At 38.5% G+C, this 20049-nt stretch overlaps 1 protein-coding gene across 1 annotated transcript in view; it reads right to left on the reverse strand.

The window, feature by feature from the left end:
• LOC141915014 (uncharacterized) overlaps positions 1-19847 on the reverse strand; it is a 36722-nt gene extending 16875 nt beyond the window's left edge. Inside the window, exons 1-6 of the mRNA XM_074806379.1 lie at positions 19788-19847; positions 11460-11715; positions 9925-10107; positions 9713-9849; positions 1719-1840; positions 213-1103 (exon numbers count right to left, since the gene is read on the reverse strand). Coding sequence (XP_074662480.1) covers positions 213-1103; positions 1719-1840; positions 9713-9849; positions 9925-10107; positions 11460-11705 — 1579 coding nt within the window. The 5' untranslated portion in view covers positions 11706-11715; positions 19788-19847. The remainder of the gene's footprint in view (positions 1-212; positions 1104-1718; positions 1841-9712; positions 9850-9924; positions 10108-11459; positions 11716-19787) is intronic.
• Between the last annotated feature and the right edge of the window lie 202 nt (positions 19848-20049).

Below are 20049 nucleotides of genomic sequence, written 5' to 3' on the forward strand. Positions count from 1 at the left end.
CCTAGTCCAAGTGGCTATCAGCACTAGACCTGGCCCAATCCAGGTGTCCATTGTCAAAAAGAAATCAATAATATTGGTGCATTTCTCTTGCATCTATTTTTCAGGTGAAATAATGTGTTTGTATAACCGCAATTTCTATATTTTATCTGGATGAGCTCAGTTTAATTCTTAATGTAACAAATGTATTTCTTTGACAATTATTTGAACTGTACCTAAGCAATGTGATTGAATATGAATTTCAATTTCATTTTTACATCCTCTCATCAGAACACAATGAGGACAAAATGACATGATACCACCAGGCCTTTCCTTCTCATCTGCTATTTCAATCTTTGTTCCTTCACCTTGTACCGAAGAAGAATTTTCATGTATCCAGAATGTCTCTAATACTGGCATTTTATCGAGGTCGCCTTGTGGAAGTTGTGTTTCATCATTACTGGTTCCATTGACTATAATATTTGCATCTGCCTCATCATCTTGTTCCTCTTGTTGGCGTTTCACCTCAGTTTCAATGGCCTCGATTAAATCTTCAAGAGTTTGTGCTGGAGCAGGAGTTGTCAAATCAGTAGTTTTCGACACGGATTCAACATTGACCCCAATACCAACCAACTGTTCCTTAACATCAATGTTTCCATCAGCCTGTTCATTTACAATAGATGCATCATATACATTGCATCCTTGAAAATTAACATCATCATAGGCATCTCCAATCATAAAAACACCATCCAAACCTGGGAATGGCATCACTCTAAAATCAGAAGGTTTTTTTGCGAGTTTTATTTCAGTGGAATGATGCTTTGGAGGTCGGCCTCTGCGTCTGCACCTCACGCTAGGAGCATTGCTGTTAGATTTAGACAATGCTGTTTTTTGTGAAGGAGTATACATGTCCTCTTCTTTGTTATCAAGTTCTTCATTGTCAGAAATGTCATCCTCGTCCATAATTGGCTTTTTTGGGGAAAAAACATCACTGTGTTTACTGTGTCGGGCTATGATGCCATCAATTCTTTTCCGATCATTTTCATCATGCTCAGCAAGATGCAAGAACATCCGACACCAGGTCCTATACTCCATTTCACACCAGGGACATCGAAAATGTTTTTCATCTACCAAGAAATTTAAAATCATATACAAGCTTGAGAGAGCATATAAAACTACTTAACTGCTTGGAAGAACAAGACAATATAAGTAAGACAGTAAAATAAGACTTTATTGGACATAAGTTGTGAGGAAAAATTAATTTCCGAAGCATTGACTCTGAATGTACATCCTGTTATGTCGACTGTTTGTAAATAATTGGGCCTTTTTTTAATAGTTTGGTTTACGGGGTAGACCTATTCAAATATCATTTCAGGGGAAATAAATAAAAAATAAATTTATTCCCTCAGTGAGATAAAATCACTTTTTGAAGGAATTGGGAACTGGCGATAGGGCAATATACATATGTCCAAACAAATGACTCTGGGAAAGTTTGAATTCTGCACAATGCAATGAAAAAAGAACTTCACACTTTTCAGTTTTTTCCATCATTCAAGCCAGGATTCTCATTCGGCGGAGATGAAAAAAATTTTTTGCTCATTTTTTCACCGAATTCGTTCCCACAGACGGGAATTTAAAAAAAAATTCATTTTGATTTGACTTTTATTCAAATTTCGGAGGCGATTACCGTAAACCAAGTTATCAAAAAAGGCCTTGCCATGGAAAAATTTAGAACAACTTACCTAAAATATGACAGGTGAAATGCTGTTGTAAGATTTTATAGCCAGTCAGAAACTCCATGGGACAAATTGGACACGCAATTGGCTTTGTGTCATCTTCTCGTTTTATTTTTCTTGTAGGACGACTGAAAAATGTAATAGCGAAAACAATGATCTGAGGTGGCATGGAATCTTCTAAAATTTGGGTGGCAAAAAATTGGCTCTACTGAAAATCAAAGCCATATCAACAGAATGTATATAAATATTCATAATGAAACAATAAACTCATTGAGCACTTTTCAATCCCTTCATGGCAAACACTTGGTATGAAAACCTGTCTGTCGTATTTCAGGTGGGTAAATAGCTAAAATATTATAAATCTAAATCTAAATATTGCTGCAAAGCTACGCAATAACAGGTTTTCTGTTTTAATTAAGTTACTTGGAAGCAGTAACTCCTTATTGAATTTTTTGTCTGAATTGTAATCCTTACTGAAGCCATACTACTAACCACGTAAAGGGAATCCCCAAGAGTACAATATCTTCAAGTGGCGCAGTTTGCGTAAATGTGATGGAGACCCTCTCCCAGTCAGTGTAAACCACGAACTGGGCAGTTCTGTTAATGAACTACTTTCGAATAAATCAGTCCTCGAGCACTGCAAAGATTACGATGGGGATAACTCTTAATTGCCCAGTAAAACTAATAAAAACAACTAACTGACTGGTAGGTCGTTATGTTCCCTCAAAACTTTTCAAAACTTTATCAGAAATTGGAAAACCTATATCCAACATGCTATGATGGCCATAGCTAGAATCACGAACACAGGCAAATGACGCATTAGAGGCATTTTTCTACAGAGTATTGGCACTACATCCATGGTAGTAGAGAAACTACAGGACATGTTGTTCGGTGAATGGCTAGATTTTTACAAGATACAATGCCTATATGGCCTCTGACCATAAAAACCAATGACCTTGAAACTCAAACACAATCAAGTCTTATCGATGGGGACATTTTGCAGTACAGAATCTTTATCGATGCCTTCACTTCCGCCGTCGACTCACACCTATCTAACGTGCAGAAGTTTCAATACTTGCAAGGTTTGTTGTCTGGTGAAGCATCATAAACAATTCGCTGATTGACACTCAAATCGATGATTATGTTCATGCACGGGAATTGTTAAACTAGGAGTCCAGGGACACCATGCCCACTTGGGAAGTGGTTTCAGATGCTCAACAATCAAACAATTTCAATATTCAACGCCCCATCCAATGACCTTGAAAAATCCAATGACCTTGAAACTCACCACTATCATAGAAAATGTCAGCAGCTACAATTTTGTAATTGATTATGGTAACAAAATATGCCTAGTTACCAATATGATATGGAAATACTAAGTTATTCCACTATTCAACGCCCCTTAGTGACCACATAGAATAACTAATGTCCTTGAAACTCACCACAATCATAGACCATGTCATGAACTACAACTTTCCAATTGATTGTGGTAACAAAATATGCATAGGTACGAATATAATACAGAAATATCAAGTTATTGCATTCTTCAATGCCCCCTGGTGGCCATATGCAAAAACCAATGACCTTGATAGTCACCACGATCATAGACCATGTCATGAGCTACAACTTTCCAGTTGATTGTGGTAACAAAATATGCTTAAGTATCAAAATAATGTGGAAAAATTTTTTCTACCTACGAATGAGTACTGATGACACCAAGATGGGCGCCAATTGTGTCAAAATTGCCTGATCAAATAAACCTGTTTCGGGAATAAGAGATCCCTTTCCAAAGAATACCCCATCACAAAATGCAATGAAAAATTGCAAACAATTAGGAAGCTACAGGACTCAGAATTCAAGCCAAAATTGACATTTTTGGGCACAAAAAAGGTCACAGGACAGCCATCTTGACTCTCGGGGGATACAAATATGTATGAACGATCAAGGAAATAGATAAAAGCGTCTTCAAAATTTCCCTCGAAAACTTCGAAAATGTGTAAAAAGTGATGATTTTGGCACACAACAATGGCTGCAAGTCGGCCATCTTGATTCTGGCTGGGCCAGTTTTTGGGCTGAAGATGTGTCTAGGGTAGATACATGTGTAACCCAAATATCAAGACATTACATTAAAGCGTCTTCAAAACTTCCCAAAATAACTGGATTCTGTCTACGGACAGATGGACGCTACGACGGACGGACGAACAGATGGACGACCGAACTAAAAGTGAACGCAATAGCGCGCTGGGACTAAAGTCCTAAGTGGGCTTAAAACCGATACGGGCATGACTTAAATAATCAATGCGTACATTTCAGCTTTGTTAGCTCTAGAAAAACCATTGTCTACGATCGCCAGCCTGCGACATTTCTACGATGAGATGGAATCACACATAAGAGGATTTTCGGTGCTGGGGAAAGCTGAGGGATCTTACGGTGACTTGTTGATACCCGTTATCTTAGAAAAGCTACCGAATACCATAGGGACTCAAATCCGGTTGCTCACGGCGACAAGCAATGGGAGTTGTCGCAATTACGCAGAGTAATTCTTGGGGAAATCAAAGCCATGCAGGCCGCTTCTTCCTCACCACTGTATCAACAAGATTTTGATCTTGCTGAAAATTCGTACAGTGCTGCATTTCACGTTGGCGGGAAACCGAGACCTACAAGAAAGCCTCCTGCACTGACTCGTGGTGGACCCTCAGCGTGTGTTTTCTGTGGTGGGAAACATTTCCCTACAGATTGCGATGTAATTACTTCGGAGGACACGAGATTAGCATTAACTTAGAAAAACCAACTGTGTTTCAATTGTCTCATGCGTTATTTAACCAAGAAGTGGTTATCTTCAAAAACCTGCAAAGTATGTCAAGCAAAACATCATACAGCACTCTGCGATAGAAAATCTTCCGACAAAGCAGAAAAAACATATGCTCGTCGTAACAACAATGATGCTGACAACTGCAAGCATTTGGATACTGAAAGGGTCACATTTACTCAGCTAAATGGTCAGGTGATGCTGAAAACAGCAGCTGCAGAAATAACGACTGGTGACGTTGATTTATACAACCGAACATCCACATTCGTTTTGTTTGATGAAAGCCCGACCAAATCCTTCATAACACAACAGCTGAAAGATATATTAAACTTGAAAGTTGAAAGCCGTGAACTCATTAACCTGATTGTTTTTGGTGAGATTGAAGCAAAAGAGCGCAATTTAGAATGTGTAAAAATTAACATTATAGATAACTCCGGTAATCGGATACCGATATCCGCCTTCGTTGTTCTTGAAATATCAACTTCCATGAAAAACTTAGTTACAAGGGACGCGTCGCGACTGAACTATTTCGCGGGAATCAAATTAGCGCATCCTCCGTCAACTATGGACTCGTTTGATATATCTGTTCTTGTAGTGATAGAATCCTGCGCGGTGATGGTCCTACTGCAGTTTCGAGCAAACTTTGGTTCTTGCTGTCTGGACCCACCCCGTTTGAGCCTATCAAGAAACACGTGCTTGCTACCTGTTAGCCGATACATCAAGCAATGATGATTCTCTGATGCATCTCTGGAACCTCGAATCCATAGAAATCATAACACCTCCTCAAAGCCAATCAACTGGATGACTCTGCGAAAAAGTACATTTCGAAATTACCGTGGAAGGCAGAGCACCCGACTCTTCCTACAAATTACGAAGTAGCGGCAGGAAGAACTCGTAACATGGTTCTTACACTACCCTCCGACGTAATAAAGGTGTATGATCGCATAATGTCTGAACAATTAGATTGTGGATTTATCGAAATTGTAGAAGACGACGATACGAACTTAGGGCATTATTTACCCCACAGAGCTGTGAAGAAAGATTCGATTACTACGCCTGTCGTAGTTTCCAAGAAACTACTCAGTTGTACTAGTTAGTTTAGTTTATTTTCAAATTGTCCTAGTTTAGTTTTTTTGTGCTGACATGGATTTGCACAAGATGGTGTAATGTGTAGTACTAGCAAGTTGAATGTTGGAGATTACTTAACACAGTAGAACTAGCTCAACGATTTGTAAGTAAATGTTTAAATTGTTTCTTTAAGAATGATATTCCAGGTCTTATTTAGATAAGCATAGTTTTAGAGATTATTAGTTTGATAGATGTGTGATGTTTGTTTTTCTATATTTGTAGAAAACTGTGTCAGTTTGCGTCTGTTTTGCGTTTGTTAGCGTCTAAGTTTGATGGATCTGCATTGATTATGCAGTCTAAAAACAAAAATAAAAACGACTCCACAACGCCGATTCGAATCGTTTACGATTGTTTGCGCAAGATAGGAGACATGCCAAGTCTCAACGGATCTTGATAGTGAATTTGTTATGTACAGATTCACTTCAGTAGCCCCACTATACTTAACTCCGTTATCAGACATCATTTATCAAATGATGAGTCTTCCGTGACGCAAAATATGAAAGAAAGTATCTACGTCAACAATCTGGTGGGTGGAACAAATTCTACTCAAGACGCTGTGAAGTACTACGAAAAAGCTAACTTTTTGATGGAAACCCCTGGTTTCAAGTTGTGCTTATGGGCAACGAATGATGCTACCGTAAATGCTAAGGCGGCCCAAGATAGATTAGCAATCGCCGGTCAAAACAATATGCCTATTTTAGGAATGCTTTGGAGCGTTTCCGATGACAATCTTAAATACAAAGCGTACAAACATGAAAATTCAACTTAAGAAGTAATGAAATGTCAAGTAATTAAAAGGGCATCTAGCGTGTATGACCCTTTAGGACATTTATTTACTAACGGCCAAATTTCTGATAAAACTTATACCGAGAAAGAGCCGATTCGCAACTCTGTTAATTCAAGAAACTCATGCGAAGGCGCTTAATTGTGGATTAAATGCGACTATCGGTTTATTGAGAGAGAATTATTGGCTCACTAGAATAAGAACAACTGTTAAATCAGTTCTCTGGCTTTGTTACATGTGTGTTCATTTATGCGGTAAAGCTTACGCTAAAACTCTCAATGCTCCTCTACCGAGGTTCAGAGTCGATGATCAATCTCCGCCGTTCACCACCACCGGTGTTGATTTCACAGGGGAAATGTTCATTAAAATGATGATGGGAGTCGCTGGAAATGTTACGTTTGCTTATTCATGTGCGCTACGACACGAGCGGTGCATTTGGAATTGGTCGGTGATTTGCGCACTGAAACCTTCCTTTACCTGTTCAGAAAGTTTACCGCTCGTTGTTCGTTGTCGAGAAATGTACATAAGGTTTTCGATAACGGGAAACATTCATGGCCACTGCTGCCGAACTTGAAGAACTCTTTAAATCACCAGAGTTTAAACGGTTTATGTCGGAAAGAGGTTTTCGTTGGTCATTTATTAAGAGTGGTTTTGGGGAAAAAATGGTCAGGGCTACGAAACTAGCAATCAAGAAGGTGCTAGGGTGCGGATAGGTTACATTTGACCCACTAGCTACCTTACTGTGCGAAATAGAGGCGTCTATTAATAACTGACCTCTAACCTACGTTTAGGCCTATAGTGATATTAAAGAGCTGTCACCGCTAACGCCGTCACATCTTTTGTACGGCCAAATTATTTATACGATACCTCACCCGTTTGTTGTTTCAGATGAAACCAATGATCCGGATTATATTCAGACTTGTGATGAAATTCTACTGCGAAATAATAAACTTGCGATTCTCTTCGATTGATTCTGGAAGCGTTGGAGTTCCGATTATCTGCTGGCTTTGAGAGAGCGATCGAGTAAGAGAAATCTCAACGGAACTGTCAAAATTAAAATTCGTGCCAGAGACGTAGTATCAGTACATTCCGATAATCGTAAACGGCTGCTCTGGGACAGGGCAGTTGTAACGAAACTGCTTCCCAGTCCCGATGGTTTGGTTAGATGTGCGCAGATTCGAACAAAATATAGAATTACAAACAGGTCGATTACGAAGTTATATTCTTGAAATAATTGATAGTCTCGAAATAGGTGACCCGAAAGATACCGTAGATTCCGATCAGAATGAAACAAAATCGCAAGAACGTGAGAAATGCCTAACTCAAAAATCAGCAGATCTTGTGAAAATTAACATCACGAAATGGAATCGGGACCTTTTACATGATAGTGAATAATCATTTGAACTATGCATATAATCATATATTCTCTTAAAGCTCTTCAAGCTCTGATATATAATCTTACAAGAAATGCGTGGTTTGTTTCACGGTTTTTTGATAAATTGGTTGTAATATGAATATGTAGTGTTTAGTTTCTTACGATTGACACGTAATTATGTCGAGAAGTTCTGGGTCAAGCTCGCCTTAATCATGTTTACAAGTTGTCAGACTGTAGTTGATATATTTACCACTGCTTCATTTTATAAGTGGGTCACAGTATCTACTTCATTACTACTATAGCCATCTATGAATTAGTATTCACGCTGTTTGCCTATATGTTTATCTAGAACAATTTTTTTGTGTTTAACTTACGCTGCCATTTGTTTTCCCGGTTTTCAAGTGTTTTAGGATTGTGCATTTTGACTTTTACTTTCTTTTACTTTTGTTGGCCGGGACTATGTGGTAAACCACTCATACATATAGATTAGCCAATGATGTATTTACTAAACACGCATGCCCCGCCCTATTTACTAACAGCAGCAGGCTCACGTGGTTAGCGTGTGTTTGCTGAATAATTAGCAGTTACTATCTATCATTCACCAAATTCAGTCGTTTATCTCGTTTCTATATTATTGTTGAGGATCGTTTCAGGTGTGGATCGCCACACTTACCCCTACCCTACCTACCACACCCATCAAGAAGCCGATTTAAATTAACTAATGAGTCCAAACAAAATCCCTTTTTCATTGAACTCACAACCATCTAGTAGACACACGGAAACAGCTTAAGACCCAATATTCTTCAGCATAGAGAGTTTTGAGAGGTGCTTACCCTACTCGGGCCACACCCATCAAGAAGCTGATTTGATTTACTTTTGTGCCAAGCAAAATTTTAATGAACTCAAAACCATCCAAGTTCAATATTGAGACTCCGTGAGACCCACTTATATTAACCAGAAGCAAACAAAGAAGAACAAAGAAGAGGGATGCTTTCCCTTAATCAGCCCTTTTCCTAAAAGCTCAATTCTAGCTAGGGACCCAGGGACACCACGCCACTTGAAAAGTGGTTTGAAATCCTCAACAATCGATAAATTTCAATATCAAATTCAACCTGGTGAACATATTAAAAACCAATGACCTTGAAGCTCACCACAATCATAGAACTTGTCATTAGTTACTAAAAATATCCATTACAGGTACTAATATAAATAGACAAATGGTATATTATTCACTATTCTTCTCCCCCTGCTGGCAAGAACAAAAAAATCCATGGGAAGAGATCAACCCTATGGCAGTGATAACAGTTATCAAATATCAAGCCTACAAGCAAAAAACTTTTTTATGTTGTAGACATGTAAGTCTAAAGGCTTTGATACAGGTAGTAGTGGAGGGGTCAAGCCAGCCATAATTTGTCGGATTGGATTAGAGGGACGAAAACGAGAGAAATCCCACGATAAACTCAGCCAAAACGAGAAACTTGAATAGAAGAGTATATATATTTGCGCAACGTTTCGGCTAAAGACTATTAGCCATCATCAGGCATACTTAGGGACGAAAGTCTCAATTATGCCCTAAGGCACAAACTCTTTCTAATGCATCCAAAGAGAAAACTAAGACCAGCATTTGCGATGAAGACGATTGATAAAATGCTATATCCGTGTTGAAGCGATGTAGAGAGAATCCCACAATAATAAGAAAAACAGTCCGAAAATGTTACTTTGAGCTCGTAGTTTATTCAACGTTTCAACTATATCCTTATATCCATTATTCCTGAAGATGACTATTAGGATATAGTAAAAACGTTGAATAAACTACTAGCTCAAAGTAACATTTTCAAACTGTTTTCGTTATTATTGTGGGATTCTCTCTACATTGGCGATGAAGGTATCAACAACAAACTTACCTATGATTAACATTATTTCTTCTTTTGCATTGAAGTTTCTCTTCAATGTGAACTGCCTGATGAGCAAGAAACTGACCATACTGAATGAATTCTGTCTGACAAAACGTGCACATAAATTTCACGCAGTCAGCTGGTAGCTGCAAAAATGAAACGTCAGTTATCATAGACCTCATTGAAAAGACAATAGCCACGCTCGAAATAGATTCACGTACTACTTCATCAATTGGCTCAGCAGTATCATCCGCTACAGTGGAAGATTCAGATATTCCAACAATTTTTCTAGGACGTCCTCTCTTCTTCCTTACAGGTTGAGCAGTTTCTGCCTCAGCAACAATTGTGTTAATTGTGTTTTTAACATCAATGTTAGTTTCTATTCCATTGAATAGGTTGTCTTGCTGCAATGTAGACATAACTTTAAACTAGGGGTCCAGGGACACCATGCCCACTTGGTAGAATGCTTGACAATTTTAACAATTTCAATATTCAACACTCTTTTGTGAACAAATACATCAGTACAGCAATCTTTAGAGATGATCTCACCACAATGATAGACTTATCATCAGCTATAGTTTTTCGATTGAAGTTACAAAAATATGCATAGGTACAAATTAATATAGAAATTCCATGTCATTCCACTATTCAACGCAGAAGCACCTTGTACTGTAGCATTGTGTGATAACATCATACCATTTAAAACACAGTCCCGTGTTTCAGACGTTACTGACATATGGGCCTATAATCGTGAATAAATTGGGTTCTAGTCCTGACAATGTCACTTTCCATTTTACTCACACAATTGATTTCCGTACGTGAAGGATTTCAGGTCTGATTGAAGGCTGCATCAAGCATGGCTTGAATTTTGTTTGAATTTTAAACATATATTACAGCAACAATTATACTAGAGCTAAGCTAGCAATACCCTATGCTGATGAAAGTTAAGTAGGCCTATTTGACAAAATAAATAGGGATCAATAACTTTTGAAGAAGATGGCGAAGGCTATGCTTCACCCTGCCAAACAAGAACAAGGTCTTACTTAACCCAAAATAGCCAATGGTCAGCCATTTTGAATACAACTGTGATGCACATCAATAAGGCTTGTTATCTTCATCCAATATTGCTACCAATACATAAGGAAATAGGCCTACTATTCAACACCCCCTTGTTTACAAATACATTAACCAATGATCACAATCATCAACAAGGCAATTTGATACTACTGTGGTATCAAATTGCCTTGATGATGTGAGTCCCAAGTGGGCTAAAAATGGGTAGGGCTATTACCAATTCTATGTGGAGAGTGTCTATGTCCATTGTTCCACACTTACATGAATGACAATGCAAACAACAATAGAAGCTAGTTATTGAATCGAATCGAATCAGGCAAGTATTTGGGCTATAGATTTGTCTAGGGTAGTACGTAACTCCAAATATAAGGACAATCCATTGAAGCGTCTTCAAAACGTCCCAAAATAACTGGATTTTGTCTACAGATTGATGATGGATGAAAGTCACTAATTCGGCATTGAACTTTTTCAAAGAAGCAAATTTTCTTTTGTTTATTATTTTGCCAATGAAGAATCACTTGTATGATAACAATAGGTTGTTCACTTAGGCTATGTGAAAGTCCATAAAACCACCTCAATCCTGTTCAACAGTTACGCGCTCAAATTTGACTCAGATTTAAAACATAACATTAACTCACAACTATGGAACTGGATTCTATGGAGCAAAATGTAGAATAGTCACCTCAATGTCATCAGGATGTTCTGATGTTGAATCTATGAAGTTATCGATAACTTTTTGACAACTGTCCTTCGTGTTCAGATGTTCTGTTAGTAGATTTAAACTAACACTCGAGTAGCGGCATCCTTTACATTGAAACAATGCTAGAACACTTATAGATGAGCTCAATTCTCCAATATCAACAATACTGTCTAAAAATGTTGCATTTTCGGTATCTTTCAAAATCAAGGAATTAGATACCATCGTCATCACTGAAAAACTTTTAAAAAATGACGCCAATTAAATGATGAACAATTAAAATGATCATATCTTTCTCTATAGATTTGTGTGATGACACATTTACCAGTCAATAGACCTGAATACATCTGCTTTAGTGGTGGTTACTGTGATGCAATGAGAGTTAGAAATTATACAATAATTGTGGAATTAAAGGGAGTGGTTATTTAGCCCGATACGGTTACGGTACACAAAAAGTTATTTTGCCTAGGCCTATGTTGTCACTATTGCCATTTCACTGAATAAACATCACATGCGGGCTGAGACTACCAGTGTCTAAAATGTACATTGTTTATCGCGAGTTGAAATGTCATACCGGTAAATGTAAATGCACCATAGGGGTTTCAAAATTCGTGGTTTGTTTTAGCTCTGGGGAGGTATCAAGGCATATACTGAACAGGTTCAAGGTGATGTAATTGTGGTTGTAAAACTGTTTTTTCCTCTCTTACTTCTGAGGTTCAAGTCACATTATGTGAGGCATCGCTCTCTTGCAATGGGACCAAAGGGTAAGATGAGTGAGGATGCTCATAATTATTGAATGGAAGATATCATGCGTTTTGTTGGTCTATTCAAACAGATGAGCTATAAACAATGTCCAGTATGGCAGAAAACCAGTTCTGACCATTTAAGTTTGTAATATCCCTAGTTATGTATGCTTATTTGGCTGTATGGCAAAATATCTTCTTGGAGCGTTTTTTTAGCCTGCACTAGTGAAGAGCTCCCTAAATGTCACCTCACTCAAAATCAGCCAATCAGAGACAATAGACCTATACTATAGGCCTAAGACAAAATTGCTTTTTGAGGACAGAAACCCTATCCGGCAAAATAACCACTTCCGAAATAAAAACTATCAAGAGGGTGACGGCGTCTGTCACTTAGATTTCATAATCACAGGCCTGTGTGTTCAATGAAGATTAAATATCCCAAAAAATCGATCCCACACCAGTCACCAGCACCACACCAGACAATATTCCCAGTGGATATTTAGCCGTATAGCCTACGGCAGACTGTTTACTTCCGCTATTTTACCGTACATCGTCACTAATTGACTCATTTACGTTGTGCATGCGCACAAAGGTGCACGATTTCAAATAAAGTGTGGAGAGTGCAATAAATTTGAATTTGAAGAAATTGTGCGGATTTAGCGGGATTCGAACTCGGGCCATCGTATCGCTAGCGTAACGTCTAGTAGACCCAGGGACGGATCCAAGCTGAGCGAAAGGGGGGTCAACTCATATGACAAGGGCACTTTATTTATCGTGGAAGACATCCCGGTGTGCGCTGATGTTCATGCAGGGGGTCTGGGGGTCCTCCCATAGAAAATTTGGAAAAATTATGCACATTCTTATACAATTTTAGTGCATATGACTGCTTTAAAGACCCGAACACACTGAGCGATTTCGTTCGCCCATTTCGTCACCCGGGCAATCACCTTCGGCGCTTTAGTCTGCCGGCGAAATCGCCTAAATCGCGACAGAATTGATAGCAAGGTGCCGCTAGCAGCTGGTCGTTTCAAATTAAGCGGCGCTGTTCGCCGATTTCGTCGGGCGACAAAATCGCCCAGTGCGGGCGGGCCTTAAGAAGTACTGTGAACTTTCGTCATAGATCAATGTCAGATGGAATTTTTCACATGTGATTTTGAAAAAGGGCACTTGGTCAGAAAAGGGGGGGTTCGGGGGTCCGAACCCCTCTTTACTTTTCTTTACAGTCCAGGGATAACCCGTTGCCTGTGCACTAGCGGGTCTCCAAAACTTTGGTCTGGTCCCCTAACCTCCATCTCTAAACCTAACCCTAAACTCAATATAATGATTTCATTGTTACTTTTATTAGTTTATATTATAATACATAGGGTACAGTAAAATAGCGGAAGATACTTTGCCATACATACAATATGGCTAAATATCCTACATAAGGCTCATTAGCTATTTTACCCCTATAATGAACCTCAGGTGAAATATCCATTCCGAAAAATATTCAGTATTTAGGGGGGCCGTCTCAAAATATCGCCACATATTTCTACACGAAATTAGGGGGAAGGGGTGAATGCCATACGTGTGGCGTGCACACATTGTGTCTGAAGTGTTGATAATTGTATCAGGGGATATTTGTTTTGTATTGGTGTATATAAATGTTTTTTTCTCTTTTCCAAATTTTCTCTTTTGTTAATAACTGCAATTGTAATTTGTTCACTTTATTGTTGTATGTCTGGTAACGTTTCAACAAAGATCAATGATCAATGAAGACGGCGTACTGTGAACTTGATTATAATTTATAGTACTGCGTCGACCACATATTCACGTATTGGTGCAAAGCCAGGATAATAATATGACAATATTATAAGATTTCGGATTTAGCCTAATGCTGGAAAAAATCAAGAAATCAACACTTCGGTGGTCAGGTTTTGTGCATGCTGTAGAGGGGGGTGTTGACGGTACTATGTTAGACGAATGAGCCTGGGTCACTGATTGACTTTGATTAGCCATTTCGGACTATCAGCAGAGGATAAACAATAACGACGTATCTTCTATGAACACTACTGAATAACTAACTTTTTTAATCAACTGTGCATGCATACATAAACTTTTAGTACAGTACATATACTCTAGGTGTCGTACTAATCTAGTGTGCCTACACAATTATAAGATCACATTCTAACACCCCCACTTGATCTTATCTATCTTCCATCTAAAACCTAATAGTAATTATACATATACATAATATATGTTAACACGTAAAGCACCTAAAAACTTCTCATATGAGTAATGGCAATTTACAGAATTCACACAGTAAAACTACTGGTACCTGATTTTGTGGTTTTTTTTGTCCACACAAAAAGTTTTAAGTTTCAACAAAACAGGATATACATAATTTAAGAACATGCGTTTGCACTAATTTACACATTATCATGAGTTATTCTCAGAAAATGTACTAACCACAAAATAACCTTTAATAAGTTTCATTTATACTTCACTACAACCAAATATATATCAGCTGGTATGATCTGTAGTAAAAGACAAAGTTTACATTTCCTGTTACTCATAAATTCCTAATAACCTTTTATTTCAGGGTGGCTGTAAAATGTCACCGCCTACAATATAACATACAAATTCTACTCGCAAATGGAGATATTATACACACAATTTTACGCAGTATATAAAATAACACAAAGACATGCAAAATCTACAATCTACTCGCCAAAAATAAATGGCTTAAATTTCTCCAATTTGTCACGTGTTGCTGGTTTCGTAAATATATCAGCAACCATGTCAGTAGTTTGGCAGTACACGATTTCTATGAAACCTTTGTTTACTAAATCTCTCACATAATGGTAACGTACATCAATATGTTTCCATCTTTTATGAAACACAGGGTTTTTTGACAGAGCGATAGTACCTTGATTGTCTTCCCTAATTATAGCAGAAGAATACACCTGTTGGGTGTCAACTGAATTCGATAGTTGGATGAGATATATACTCTCTTGAGTTGCTGCTGCTCGTGCCATATACTCGCTTTCACAAGTGGAAAGCGCTACTGATTGCTGTTTTTTGCTATTCCATGATATCAATGGGCCTGTCTCTGAGAGACTGAAACAGTAACCTGTAATACTGATTCTATCATCAATTTCACTGATTCTATCATCATGGCCCAATCGGAATCACTATAACCTATCAACTTGAGATTTTCTCGACTTTTCTTATAAGTCAGCACATAGTCTAAACTATACTTTACATATCTAAGTACATGTTTAAGTGATGTCCAGTGCTCAACTGTAGGAGCTTTCAAGTACTGTGATAATTTAGTAATCACAAAACATAGATCAGGTCTTGTGCAAGTCATTGCATAAATAAGACTACCTATGACCTCCCGATACTTAGTATTATTACAAGGTTCACTAGAGTCATCAAAAACTAATTTCTGCTCACAGGGAGTTTTTCTAGGTTTGCAGTTTGACATCTCAAATTTCTCCAGGACGTTTGACAAATATTTTCTTTGGCTCATCGTAAAGCTATCATCTGATTGACAAAATTCAATCCCTAAGAACCAAGACAATTTCCCTAAGTCTTTCATCTCAAACTTGTTTTTGAGAACATTATTTGTTTCTCTCATCAAAGACTCGTCATTACAAGCAAGTATTACGTCATCACCCCATAATAACAGGACTACGATTTTACCATCAACATTCTTAGTGTAAATATAGTTATCAACATCGTTTTGTAAGAAACCATTTTCTAACAGATAACTATGAACCAAAGAGTTCCAATTGCGTCCAGACTGACGCAAACCATAGAGACTCTTTCTTAATTTCCACACTAATTTTTCTCCAGTCTCGAATAACTGTTCATAACCTTCAGGTTGATGAACGAAAATCTCGCAATCTATGGGTGCATTAAGGTATGCCGTTTTGACATCCATTTGATGTAGCGTAAGATTATATTGAGCTGCCATCTGCATCAATCCACGAATAGAAGTCAACCTCACAGTCGGTGCGAAAGTTTCGTGATAATCTATACCTCTAATTTGACTGTATCCTTTAGCTACATATCGTGCTTTATACAATATATTATCATCGTTTGTATCTTTAATGGTGAATACCCAACGACCCCCCACTGGTTCCCGACCCTCGGGGAGAGTTGTTAACTCAAATGTGTCATTCTTTGATAATGACTTCATTTCATCGTCCATCACTGCTTTCCATGAGTTCGAATCTGGGGAATTCATGGCCTCATTATTGTTTGTGGGTATACTGATATCCCACTGATATCCCACAAAAATAATCATAATTATACAATAACTCATCAGTATCAGTATTGGTATTAAAATCTGACACAAAGTCATCGAACCTTTTCGGCGGATTAACATTCCTTCTCTTAGGATACCTAGATTGACTACATGCATTTCTATTTTCAGTGTTACTAGAACTTGAACTGTCTACATTTTCACTAGTCTCTGAAACAGGGATTTCATCTTTTTCGGATGAATTAGTAGCGTGTCGTGACGCACGTCGGCTAAACGATAAATCATCATCATCATCATGAATGTTCCTGTCAAGATTTGTTTGGGTCTGTTGCTCTGCAACATTCTTATGTGGAAATTTTACAAGTCTGTATTTCAGAACTTTTCTTGTCTCGGGAAAATACACAAGATAAGACGGACTAGATTTATCGTAGCCAACAAAAATACCCTTTTCACATCTAGTGTCTAACTTCTTCTTCTCTTGTTTATATGCAAAACAATTTGATCCGAATATATTCATATTGGCAACGTTTGGCTTTCTACCCATTAATGCCTCGTATGGTGTTTTGCCCAATCTTGAATTAAATGATCTATTCCGTATATACGTGGCAGCCAGAGTGGCGTAAGGCCACATATCACGAGGGAGTTTCGATTGTATTAACATACACGTTGCCATCTCAAATATCGTGCGAAAGTATCTTTCAATAGTACCGTTCTGATGTGGTGAGTAGGGTGAGCTTGTTTCAATCTTTAGAAATGAACTCCCCACCACCGTCAGACCGCATACTCTTCACATTTCCAAATGGCGATACATCCGCAAGAAATTTCTCAGTGGCTGTGACTGTGTCACTTTTCTGTTTCAGAAAATACACATACGATACCCCAGTATAATCATCGGTGAACGCTAAGCAATACTTATACCCACCTTTTGACTCGGGGTCGATTCCCCCGGACAGATCCACATGTACTTTTTCGAAGGGCGAAGTGGCCCTTGTATCTGGCTCGCGATTTCGAGTTTGTGTCATTTTCCCTTGTATACATACTTCGCATGAATTCTCGCTTTCGCCGTTTCTGTCGGCTTTTACTTTCATCCCTTCGACTACGTTTTCTAAACGCAAAATATCGGCTTTGTTACAGTGTCCCATAATTTCGTGCCATTGTTGTACATTTCTAGTTACGCACACAGAATCCTTTTCTACGTTCGGACCGTAAATTTCAAAATAGTACAGTCTGCCTATCTTCTCGATATTGAAAATCATACTATTCTTGAACATGAACGCTGAGTCCGGTTAAAAGTTAATGTTAGCACCACGCTGCGTTGCTGCTTGCACAGAGAATATATTCTGCGGATATGACGGAATATAAAGTGCATCTTTCAACGTAATTTCTACATAATTTCCACGCGAATCCTTCACGCCGATTAACGCATCGCCGCGGCCCTGGACAATGCCAGTACACTTTTATCCGTTCGCTAACTCGATACAATGATTTTCGGGAGATTTAAATGAATCATCAAATCCCCTATGAAACCACTGTTTCTGCGTAACTATGTGGGCTGTAGCCCCACAATCCACCAACAATAATCTATCCGTTGAAGGTACACTATTTTCCGATGTGCAGAATACGAATTCTGTACCATCTTCAACGGATTTAACTTTATCTTTATTTCTCTTCCGACAATCTGAGAAGTTGTGTGTCAGGCTTCTACACAATTTACACCATTTTCGCGCACTACTATTCGAGTCATTCTTCTGGCCACAATATTTTGCAATATGGCCAGTGTTCTGACACCTGACGGAACTCTGGTCACGGTTTCTATTAAACACCGGATTGTGCATTTTCATAACGCTGTCCGTTTCACGCGAATTCTGGGTGGCTTTCTCGGTTTCTTCATAGCTTCTCAAAGCTTGTTTGAAATCGGAGAATTCTTGTGCCTTCTCGTTTTGAGTTATTACTACTACAAAGGGCTTAGGCCTATACGAAACCGGCAACCCTTTTAATACCATCGCTATAAGCAAACTGTCCGAAATATTCTCATCAGCTTCCCTCAGGGCTGTAGCTGCTTTTTCAGCCCTAACGACATAGTCAGTTATTGACTCTGAATTCGTTTTTAACAAAGACGTAAGTTCCGTGTAAAGGGAAATAATTCTCGGTTTTCCCTTACCTTTATAATGCTGACGTAAAATATCCATAGTCTTTTTGTCATTGTCCTTTCCATCCCGGATTACTAGCGATAAACTCTTGTCGTCTAGGTATTGTATAATCTCGGCAAATGCCTCTTTCATTTTTATCATCGTTCACAACTTTTCCTTCAACGACGTCTTTCAAGTTTTGTAACTTGAGATAACCCATTATCTTAATCTCCCAGTGTTCAAAATCTTTTTCTTCTCCACTGAAACAAAGTCTTGCATATCGACCAGGCTCGTGCCTGGGCCCATAACCTGTTGACGGTACTATGTTAGACGAATGAGCCTGGGTCACTGATTGACTTTGATTAGCCATTTCGGACTATCAGCAGAGGATAAACAATAACGACGTATCTTCTATGAACACTACTGAATAACTAACTTTATTAATCAACTGTGCATGCATACATAAACTTTTAGTACAGTCCATATACTCTAGGTGTCGTACTAATCTAGTGTGCCTACACAATTATAAGATCACATTCTAACAGGGGGAAGGAGGAGGTTAAAATCGACCCACGCGCGTGTAGAAAATGAATTGTGTTGTGCTTGATATTTTGAGACGGCATCAGACCACAATTAGGTTAGCAGCTCGAAGATGCGTAGGGCCGGACCCCAAAAAAATAGTACCTAAAGTGAAGAAGAGGTCCCCCATAAATGTTGCCATAATTTCTGCATATGGGATAGGTAACGAATTTCGGTTATAGGTGTGGTTAATTTTAAATCTTCACTAAAAAGATTTTGAGCCTGGATTCTGTCATTCAGTAGATTGCGTCAATCACGAGAGCCAGATGCAGATCTGCACTTTTCACATTTTAATTAATTTGGATAAATAATTTGGAATGGCCTAAGTAAGTTTTAGGAGTGGAGCAATCAAAGCCAAGTAAGCGTCATACTTGGGTCGGAAAAAAATCGGGGAATCTTGCAACCCGTTTCGAAAAACACCCTTGGCCATCGTTGCCAGTTTGAATAATTCGCCAAGTTTAGAAAGAAAGTGAAGCGGTCACAGGAAAGTGAGTGTCACCGTAGCTCGAGATCGGGCGTAGGCCTATCAAGATCTGTGGTGTGAGTTGACTCTATCCATACCGATAGCAATAAACGATTAAAATTTCAACTTGTTATCGACTTTACTTACAGAATAAATGACGCTAGAATGGGCTTAGGACGAGCGAATAATTAAGAAGTATGAAATGACAATATTTTTCTGTAACAACTCTCCAATATGGCGGAATTCCATCGATAGACTGGTTGCCTGTCGAATTCCGCGCACCTGCAGTCAGAATCGGCAACCAGTCTATCCATGGATAGCACTATCAATCATAGAACTATATGGTCAATCTACGAGCAATTATCTAACTTAGATAATTGCTCGTAGGGTCAATCCACCTTTTCAGCCG

This window comes from Tubulanus polymorphus, chromosome 1, assembly GCF_964204645.1.
Source record: "Tubulanus polymorphus chromosome 1, tnTubPoly1.2, whole genome shotgun sequence".
Lineage (NCBI taxonomy): Eukaryota > Metazoa > Nemertea > Palaeonemertea > Tubulaniformes > Tubulanidae > Tubulanus > Tubulanus polymorphus.